We start from the raw sequence: 10,917 nt of genomic DNA, 5'->3' as shown, positions 1-10,917 counted from the left end.
TCCAGTGGTCGAACGCCGTGTGTCGAGGCATGTTGCCAATTAGCATCGGCAAAATCAAATAACATAAGTGCACTGGTGGAAGAATACAAAAGACCCTTTGCAGGAGAGCCCTTAAGGTATCTTAATACACAGCAAGCTGCTTCATAATGGATCTTTATGGGATTGGCAACAAACTGACTCAGTTGCTGGACAACAAAAGAGATGTCGGGTCTAGTATTTGTCAAATAGAGGAAACGTCCCACAAGACGGTGGTACGCAACAGGATCTGAGTACGGATCTCCTTGATTTTGGGCTAAGCGAAGAGTGGCCTCAATAGGAGCAGAGGCTGGTTTGACAAAATGAGGAACAAGCTCGAGAGCACTTGTCATAAGAAACAACATAAGAAAGTGGATACAAAGTGTTAGCAGCTGATATATTACAATTAAAATCATTTAAGTGTTTTGGACGTGACCTCATTCTGGATGGTCATCTTTGCGCAATAGGTGGAGAAGGATTATTGAGTGGAGCAATTGAGTTGCTATTTGGCTGAGACAATGTGATAGTGGCTAAGAAGGATGATCAGTCAAGCTATTTGAAGGTGTTGCTTGCTGATATTGTTCAAGTGTTTCATATGAGACAGAAGAATCAACAATGAAAGGCCAAGTATGTTCATATGTCTCCAATTGCAAGTCAGAGAAAGGAAAGCGATGTTCATAAAAGATCACATTTTGTGATAAGAAAACCTCTTTGGATATCAAATAAAAAAAGACATATCCCTTTACTCCATCTTTGTGCTCAAGATAGACACACTTACTAGCTCGAGGGTTAAACTTTGAAAGTCCAGCCATGATGGTAGAAGCATACACAAGGAAACCAAATCTTCTCAGGGTAATAAGAACAAGTGGTCTATTATATAGAATTTCAAATGGGGACTTGTTGTGTAGCGATGGGGAACTCAATTTGTTGATCGGATGGATAGCATAAGAAATGCAACAACACCACGGATTATTTGGAAGCTTACTTTGGAAGAGAAGTGCTCTGGCTATGTTGGTGTTTCCTCTCCACGGTTCCATTTTGTTGAGGACACTCAGTATAGCTAGTTTGATGGAGCATCCCCTACTGGATAAAAAAACTCACGCATCATGAACTCTTGCCCATTATCCTTACGAAATGCCTTGACAGTTGTTCCAAACTTATTCTCATTGAGAACTACAAAAGTACGATTGTGATTACGAGTTTTTGATTTTAGTTTCATAAGAATTTACCAAGTGTATCGTGTGTGATCATCAACAATTGTTAGCATATAACAGTGCCTATGGATAGAAGGTACCGCGTAAGGTCCCCATATATGAATGTGGACTAAATCAAAAGCTACATTAAAAATAGTAGAGCTAAGGCTAAAAGGAAGTTTCCTTTGCTTAGCTAGATGACACACGTCACAAGGATCATCTATGTTATTACAAGAAATAAAAGGAAAATGTTTCATCATTGACGTTATTACAGTCTTTGAACAATGGTCTAATCTTATATGCCATATGTCAACAATAATTGTTTGTTATGTGAATCTTCTATTGTATCCTTCTGCATGAATGTAGTGCTTATTCTCAAGATCACATTGTCCAGCAAGAATATACAACCCTTTATGCAATCTAGTCGAACTAATCGTCTCCTTGGTAGAAATTTGCTGAATAGTGCACTTCTGGGACTGAAAATCCACATGACAGATGGACTCACACACTAGTCTATTGACTAAAATTAGGTTCACCCTAAACTCCTTAACAAATAACACATTTGTCAATTTAAGTGAGTTTGATAACATAACAGTTCCAGAAAATAAATAAGTCGCCTAATATCCAATAGGTAATGAAATAATAATAGGCTTGATCTTTTGAATAGAGGAAAGATTTTCAAGAGAATGTGTAATGTGATCAATGGCTCCAGTGTCCAAGATCCACTTATTTTCATAATTACCTGAAGATGATTCTTTTGCTTCTGCATTAAGAGCCTTTGATTGCACCATATTGCTGGAATGAGATGAGTTTTGTTGCATTGATTGGTGGAATAATTCTAGTATGGTATGGTACTGATGTTTTGTGAAATTATCCTTCAAATCATTCACCATAACATTGTTTCCAAGATATATAGAAAATGAATCAGAAACCTGTTCCTGAGAGGCAGCTGCATTAGCTCAATGCATGGGACTCCTCTGCTTGTATCCAGGAGGATATTTGTGTTTCTCATAACATGTCTCAACCATATGGATAGTCTTCCCACAATATGTGCATAGCCTAAAGTTATTTGACATTCCTCGCCCACCATTAAAATTGCATCCTCTTCTTTGAGTAGAGGAATGTCCTCTGCTTTGTATTTGTTCTGCCGAGTTGTAGAAGATCTTGGTGGCATCATGACTGGGAATGCCTCCTTCCTAATGAAGCTGCCTTTCTTGTTGCACAACAAGAGAAAAATCTCGATTGATGGACGACAAAGGGCCCATTAACATAATTTGCGATCTTACATGTGAGAATTGTTCATTAAGTCCTTTAAGAAATCTTATGGAATAGTCTGTGTCACGCATTTTTTCACCTCAGAGGAAATGTTACAACAAGGATGCACATATTTGCAGGTTGGAGTTGGTTGTAGTGCTTCCAACTTATCCCATAGAATTTTAAGCTGCGTGTAATAGTTTGAAAACATGCAATCTCCTTTATGTATACGATGAATATCGTCTTGTAGATTTGAGATTTTGAACACATCAGATTGTGAAAACCTCTCCTTTAGATCATTCCAAACATTGCAAGCGCGATCCATCCGTAAGATTGATTGAGATATCGATTCTTTTATTGAACGATGCAACCATGATAGCACCATGGTATTGCATTGTTCCCATGCTCTATAACGTGAATCTGAAACATCTGGAATCGTGATAGTTCCATTTACAAAGGACAACTTATTTTTCGACCATAAAGCCATCCTCATAGCTTTGGCCCAACCATGGTAATTCTTACCATTCATTAGAGAAGAAACCAGCACCAAAGACATATTTTCATTAGGATGAAGGAAGTGTGGACTTCCTGGATCAGATGCATCGAACACATTATTATAATTTGAGGAATTACCTCTATTTGCAGAATGATTAGTGACTGGTATTGGCTCAGTCACATGTTCTTGAACCGAAGCAGAACTCTAATTCACCATTTTCAATGAATTCAAGAAATATAGCTATAGAAATGAACATCAGAATTTCAAGAATTCAAGCAAGAAGTGTCAAGAAAGAAACGATGAATATCAGAGCTCCGCGAAGAGCTCTGATACCATCTTACGAAGCGAAAGTGAATACACTATATTCATAAAACTGAGAATGAAAAATCTAATAAGTTACAAGTGAAGTCATGTACTTATAATACTTACTAAACCCAAGAAGGAGTTAAGATATAAACCCTAAAGGTAATCCTACGTGGCACTGAGATTTCTAATTATCTAACAGAAATAGAAACTGATTAACCACTTAGAAAATAGAAAACCAGCTAAGATAATATACATGGCGATACAACTGAAATGTACAACTGAAATGAAGACCCCTAACATCTTATTAAATTCCACTATCATTTGCTTAGTCTTTGAGAAAATGATAAAGAATGGGGAGTGGATGGTGTGTTACCTTTATTTTTTCCTCCCTGTATAAGAAAAAACTGAGCCTTACATTACATTTCTAATTGTGTGATTTTTTTTAATACAATGGTGACATTTAGATTTGAACCAATCAAATCATATAAATTACTCAAATCTCTTACCATTAAATTAATACAAATGGCTTAATTGTGCGATATTATAAAATATAGATATACGAGATATTTATGATAAATGCTTCTATGAGATATAAAGGCCGCTCATGCAGCAATTGAACTAAGCAGTACATAGTAGAATATTGATATGCTTCTATCATTCAATGGGTATGGGCCTGCCGTGAAACTTCCTCTTTTAAATTATTCAGCGTCATTAATAATAACTAACAACTTAGGAATTCATGTCCGTAATTGAAGTCCTAGATGTAGATGTACGTACATTTCCAAAAGAAACATTGGTAGTGTCTCTCTTGAATCTTGTCCTTAATAATTGCAAGCGTCTCTGATATTTTTTAAGTTGGTTGTTCCTGTCGGAATTCAATGATATAATAATATATGGAGTGTCTAATTTTGTTTAATATAACGTTTCGTAGCAAATTTTAACGAAATCACCCCATAATACAAGCTGATCTCGTCGACTGGAGCGGCTTATGTACCTTGTGCACATTGCATAACTTGGTAGATAGAAAATTTCAAGTTCAGTAGAGTCGTGCGGAATTTGCCTTCGATTTATTTTCTAAATAATCAAAAGTTAAAATGAATCTTTATTTCTTTTGTCTTTGAAGAGCGCAAGGTAAACCACTTTTATGATTACTTTTATTCTACGAGTTTATTGGCTAAAGTACCATTTTAAAATTTTTAGGTAAAAGAATTATTTTGTTAAAGTTGATTGGATAAGTTTTTCAAAATAATGCAATCAAACATGTCACATATGCTGACGGGACTAGTCCGGTCAACGATACTAACGGGACTCGTGTCACGTCAGCACCGCGTAGACAATCCCGTTATCGTAAAACTTTGAAAGGCCATAACCTGTGGCTCGGATATCCAAATCATATAATTTTTTTTATTTCACATAACTTTTCGAGATCTATGCATTGACACCTCATTTGACATATTTTATCACTCACAAACATAGTTTGAAGATCTTATGGATTTAAATGCTCTTGTGATTGTGGTACAATTGTTACAAATTCAAACTATGTTTGTGGGAGATAAAATGTGTCAAATGAGGTGTCATTGCGTAGATCTAGAAAAGTGTAAAATAAAAAAAATCATCTGATTTGTATACCCAAGTCACAAGTTATGACCTTTCGAAGTTTTACGATAATAGGTGCCTACGTGGCGCTGACGTGGCACGAGTCCCGTCAGTATCATTGACGAGACTAGTCCCGTCAGCATATGTGACATGTTTGATTGCATTACTTTAAAAAAATTTATCCAATCAACTTTAAATGGACAATTCTTTTGCCCAAAAATTTAAAAAATGTGCTTTTCCCGAGTTTATTAGATATTTAGTAATTTGACAATGTTAACTGCAGTTACTAATCTAGACAGGGATTTTCTTTCTTAAACTCCTAGGGGGCGTTTGGTACCCGTCATTTTGTAGGATTTCCGAGAAATTAAATTTTTTTAAAGTTTTAAATATTATCGTAAATTGAATATAAAAATTATATTTTGAAAATCGAGATTCTCGGATAAAAAAAATTTCTCCTCTATCAAACGTCCCTAAGTAATTCAACTGGTTTATATTTGAAGGAAAAATATTCGAATGAAGAAATACATAAATTCATGATGGAAAATAATTGAAATAATTCTATGGAAACATTGAATAATGCTAAGAATCACTTCAACCCAAAATTTTAAGGTGACAATGATGATCTTTTTCATACTTTATATTTTATTCTCTAACATACCCCTCACGCAAGAGTCCTTTGAACTTAAAACGTGAATATGACACAAGTCTAATTTTGATTTGTTTTGTGCTGACCCATTTTTTAGTCTGATTAGTGCTTTTTTTAATTCCACCAGAAAATAATTTTTTTTTTTTTTTTTATAAACAAGTCACATTTCGATAATTATATTTATAATTATCGTTGTGAGGCTGATATATTTAAATACATATTTAAACTAAAGTTCGGCGCTCGGCCCGTCATTACAACTAAGTAAAAGAGTGTCGTATAACATATTCGTACCTCCTGCTCCTTCTTCTTCTTCCCTCGTCTGAAGTCTGAAAGTGCAGATGTTACAAAACCCTAAAAAACACACCCAGAAACATCGGAAGGAAAAGGGTAAATGATGAACACAAGCAACAACGAAGTGGTTCTGAATAGCATAATCTCAACCCTAAGGAGCAATGAGAACCCATTACAGAGACTGCAACCCTTGATTCCCCACTTGACCCTACCACTCATAATCTCAATCCTCTCCTCGAAGCACCTCCACGCTCACCCAACCACCCTCCTTTCCTTCTTCAAATGGTTCCAAACCAACGCACCTTCCCCTCTCTCCTCCTCCCCAGAACCCCTTCTCACCCTCCTCCATCCCCTCCTCTCGCGCCACAAGTTCTCCGACGCCAAGTCCCTCCTCCGTAACTTCATCTCCTCCGATCGCCGCCACGCCCTCCACTCCCTCCTCCTCCACCCCAATCGAAGCCTGCCCACCATCTCAAAATCTCTTCTTGACACCTCCATTGGTGCCTACGTCCAAGCCGGTCAACCCCACCTTGCTTTTCAGATCTTCAAGAAGATGAAGCGCCTCCATTTACGACCCAATTTGCTCACTTGCAACACACTCCTCAATGCCCTGGTTAGGTCCTCTTCCTCCCACTCTATTCTCTTGTCTAGGCAAGTTTTTAAGGATGCTCTTCAGCTTGGTGTCAATCCTAACACCAACACCTTTAACATATTGATATATGGGTATTGCACTGATAATAAGTTCAATGAAGCTGTTGAGTTGATGAATCGAATGGGTGAGTTTAGGTGTTTCCCTGATAATGTCACTTATAACACCGTGTTGGATGCGCTATGTAAGAGAAGTCAGTTGACCAAGGTGCGTGATATGTTGCTCGAAATGAAGAATAGCGGGTTGATTCCGAATAAGAACACATATAATATCTTGGTTCATGGGTATTGTAGGTTGAAATGGTTGAAGGAAGCTGCCGAGGTTATTGAGTTGATGACGCGGAATGATATGTTGCCGGATATTTGGACTTATAATACAATGATTAGGGGTTTGTGTGATGAAGGGAAGATTGATGAGGCGATTAAGCTTAGAGATGAGATGGAGAATTTGAAATTGATTCCGGATGTTGTTACTTATAATACTTTGATTGATGGATGTTTTGAGCATCGGGGCAGTACGGAGGCATTTGAGTTAGTTGAGGAAATGAAGGTAAAGGGAGTCAAGCCAAATGCAGTGACTCACAATATAATGGTTAAGTGGTTCTGTAAGGAAAGTAAGATCGATGAAGCAAGCAATATCATAGTGAAGATGGTGGAAAGTGGGTTTTCTCCTGACTGTTTTACTTATAATACTATGATTAACGGTTATTGTAAAGCGGGAAAGTTGGGAGAAGCATTTAGGATGATGGATGAAATGGGAAGGAAAGGATTGAAAACAGATATTTTTACTCTTAACACCATAATACACACTTTGTGCTTGGAGAAGAAGCTTGAAGAGGCGTACGGGTTAGCTGTAAAGGCCGGGAAGCGAGGTTATATTCTTGACGAGGTAACCTATGGAACTCTAATCATGGGATACTTTAAGGATGAACAAGAAAATAAAGCTTTGAAGCTTTGGCATGAGATGAAGGAGAAGGGGATTGTTCCTAGTGTTGTTACTTATAGCACTGTAATCAGAGGGCTATGCCTGTCTGGAAAAACTGGTCAAGCCATAGATAAATTGAATGAGCTTTTAGAGAAGGGTTTAGTCCCCGATGAAGCTACATATAACATAATTATTCATGGTTACTGCTGGGAGGGAATGGTAGAGAAAGCATTTCAGTTCCATAACAAAATGGTAGAGAACTCATTCAAACCAGATATCTTTACATGTAACATTCTTCTTCGAGGACTTTGCAGAGAGGGCATGTTGGAGAAGGCTCTTAAACTTTTTAACACATGGATATCTAAAGGGAAGCCCATTGACGTAGTTACATACAACACATTGATATCCTCCCTTTGCAAAGAAGGGAGACTTGAGGATGCGTTTGATCTTATGACTGAAATGGAGGCTAAAAAATTGGGGCATGACCGGTATACTTATAATGCCATCATTAGTGCACTTACTCATGCTGGTAGAGCTGAGGAAGCAGAGAAGTTGAGGTCAAAACTTGTAGAGACAGGGCAAGATGTGAAAACTCATGACACTTCCCAAGAGCTTGGTTCAGGTGATATGATGTACTCAGAGCAAATAAGTAATTTGTGTACTCAAGGGAAGTACAAGGAGGCAATGAAACTATTTCAAGAGACGGAGCAGAAAGGAGTTAGTTTAAATAAATATACATATATCAAGCTAATGGATGGGCTCTTGAAGAGGCGAAAAAGCATATCGAAGGTTGCTTGATCAGACTGACACAATAAGTTGGCTAGGTATTTATTTTGGCATTTGGATTTATGATGCCCATAATGCTGAATCATGCTGTAGAGGTGGTGTTGTGATGGCATTTAATGATTTTATGTAAGTATCTTTTTTCCTGTATAATAAATAGTTAATCTTCTTTAGCTTTTGTGACTATTTAGCCCACATATTTCATGTCGTTTTTGCCTAACTGTTCATGTCTTTCGGGGAACCTTTAAATGGGATCTGTAGTTCGAGTTTAAAGGAACTTATCCATTTCTTGGAGAGATGATTATGCGTTATAATGTGGGGGAACACGGAATTGCTTGCTGTGAGTTGCTTTCTTCTTCGTGTCGATGAGTTGTGAGAGGGTCAAATAGAAAAGTATTCTATTTATTTCAATGTAGGTCACTTCTTTTCCTCTCTGCAGAAGAGGAGAGAAAGGTACTTATTTGTTGCTTATGATACTATATATTCTTTTGTTGGATGGTTGGCACATATTAGAAATGTGGACTTGGTTGTCTGGTGTTATTTTTTCTCTTTCTTCTATTGTAAAATGTGCTACTTCTTTTCCTTGGTTCCATATCAGTCTTAGATTGATGTGCTATTGTTAGTGGATTATGACAATCAAATGTATTTTTCTATTCAAATTATGGATACTGATGTATGAATATTATTTAAAAAGGATAAAAATATGGACTATTATTTCCCATCTAAGTACTTGAACACAAGCTGTAAATATTTGTACATAGCTCCTATTAATGTTCGATTCATTGTCCTCTCATTGACCCTTAACGAGTGTGCTTCTGTCTCCTATTACTGCCCATATAGGAACTAATTATGTATAGAAACTTGTCTTCATTCATGTTATGGTGGGCTATTATGTATACTATCCCTTGGCGTCTTTGTTTGGAGCAGGCATTTTCATGGTCTTTCTTTAGTGTTCAACACATAGGTTTTCCCCCCGGATAAAGTCCACAGGGTAGGCATATAGAGGGATTGGAGAACTATCTTGTTTTAATGACTTTGTTTTCATTTTGCTCTTCAAGAACCATTGTTAGTCTGTATTGATGTTAACTTTTGAAAGAATGGAGAACCATCTTTCCCAATAACCATCCTTTTGTTTTAACAATATCAACAACAATACTTCTTATCTATTCTTAGTTTAAATTTTTTCTTAATCAACGACAACTTCTGTGCTTGTTATGATTGAAATGATGTAATACTAACTACCTTTTAAGATTCCAAATGCAAGCACTTTATGACAATTCTTTTCTCTTTTCTTGGACCGCAACTTTTCCCTTTCTTATATTGAATTCTTGTCATTCCCCTCCCTTTTCTCTTTTTTTCCCCTTAATTTGTTTGTTGCTTTCCTCATTCGTTTAGCATATTATTCATTGTTTTGGTATCTTAAAGTAGTTTTTAACACTTGTAGTATGACCCACTACATAAACAACGTACCAGAAGAAGACAAACTTGTTGATGTGGAAGAGCAAGAAGAAAGTGATGCCGAGGCGAAATCTGAACAAGGAGAAGATGGAAGTTCAAGACATGATGACTTTGACAGTGCAGAAGATAGTATATATAAACCACCCCCAAATGGCGACATTGACACAGTAGAGGCTTGATGTCATGGTAGGAATAAAGGTAAAGAGCTTGCATGTGAGATTTTGAGGTGCCTCCTAGTACACCTAAAACGTTCCATAATAAAGCAAACAAAACAACAATTGGTATCAATCCAGAAAAAAGAATAGAAGAGAGCACACATCAAGGCCAGTCAGACCTACTAGACCTGAAGGTGGTGTTAACCCATTGGGGGATGAATACGAGTAAGTTTGTCAGCCTAGTTGACTTTGATGAGGAGGATACTGCTACGACTGAGAAATACCCTCAGTTTAAGGATGAATATAAGTATGGGGATGTTGTTATTGACTTCGAGATGGAGTGCAACAGTTTAGGGGTGTTTAAAAGTGCCGTGAAGGACTGCAAATGGCAAATATATTTGGTGAAAAAAGGGTAATGGTCAGAGCAAGATACATTCTCGCCTGTGCAGCTATCATTATTCATCTGTTCTCAGTTAAAAGGATTTTTTGGGAGAGGTTTACTCACTTAATGTGATCTTCCGCCTCGAAAGGATTAGTCTTCAGCTGGAAGATACCTATGGAAACAAAAATAAATAAAAATTGCTTTACTCGTTAAAATTCCATGTATAAACTTTGAGCTCCATTGCAAATTTAACTGATCCAACCAGCTTCTCAGGTTATAAAGCAGATGTTAAAATGGGAAATCTGGCTCCCAAAACAGAGTTTGATATTTCCTCAACCTTTTATGGGTGAGAAATAATTGTAGAATTTTCTTTCATTAAATGATGATTTTAAGGCTTAGATTTGCCACGTGGGGGGAAGACACTCCTTGTCTGGTTTAAAGCAAACTAAAATGCAAATGAAGAATGTATTAGCTCGCATGACTCTGAAATATGCATTGATTAATTCAAGTGTTCTTGTCTTCTTGATATTCATCAGGGTATTACCATAAAGAAGAATAAGAATATGTTCCTTTTTTCCTGTGCACATAGTCTTCATTTCAAATTTCCAATTCCCAAATGGACACCGCCACTTGAACTGTCTTCATTTTTGGCCTTTGTTGGCTTCCACAACTGTATTCTTGGGTGCAATAATAGCCTTTGGAGGCGTTTCCAAATTATCAACTGAAGTTCATGGTGAAAAGAGTTGGAGAAGGGCTCTTGGATTACATA

At 37.0% G+C, this 10,917-nt stretch overlaps 2 protein-coding genes across 2 annotated transcripts; one reads left to right on the top strand and one right to left on the bottom strand.

The window, feature by feature from the left end:
• Window positions 1–2,529: 2,529 nt before the first annotated feature.
• On the bottom strand, window positions 2,530–3,370 carry LOC133285673 (uncharacterized). The gene is made up of 2 exons (XM_061482937.1): window positions 3,359–3,370; window positions 2,530–3,162 (listed from the first exon to the last, which is right to left on the bottom strand). Exons 1-2 carry the CDS (start codon window positions 3,368–3,370, stop codon window positions 2,530–2,532), a joined length of 645 nt encoding a protein of 214 aa, XP_061338921.1.
• Window positions 3,371–5,893: 2,523 nt separating this feature from the next.
• Window positions 5,894–10,538, top strand: LOC133285662 (pentatricopeptide repeat-containing protein At2g16880). Its single transcript, XM_061482924.1, has 2 exons — window positions 5,894–8,282; window positions 9,598–10,538. The coding sequence occupies exon 1, from the start codon at window positions 5,898–5,900 to the stop codon at window positions 8,166–8,168; it is 2,271 nt and encodes a 756-aa protein (XP_061338908.1). The 5' UTR covers window positions 5,894–5,897; the 3' UTR covers window positions 8,169–8,282; window positions 9,598–10,538.
• The last annotated feature ends 379 nt before the right edge of the window (window positions 10,539–10,917 follow it).

This window comes from Gastrolobium bilobum, unplaced genomic scaffold, assembly GCF_033153095.1.
Source record: "Gastrolobium bilobum isolate Gb01-03AN ecotype WA unplaced genomic scaffold, APGP_CSIRO_Gbil_v1 utg1162, whole genome shotgun sequence".
NCBI lineage: Eukaryota > Viridiplantae > Streptophyta > Magnoliopsida > Fabales > Fabaceae > Gastrolobium > Gastrolobium bilobum.
The sequence above is the reverse complement of the archived record's forward strand: the minus strand, read 5'-3'. Positions and strand labels throughout refer to the sequence as shown.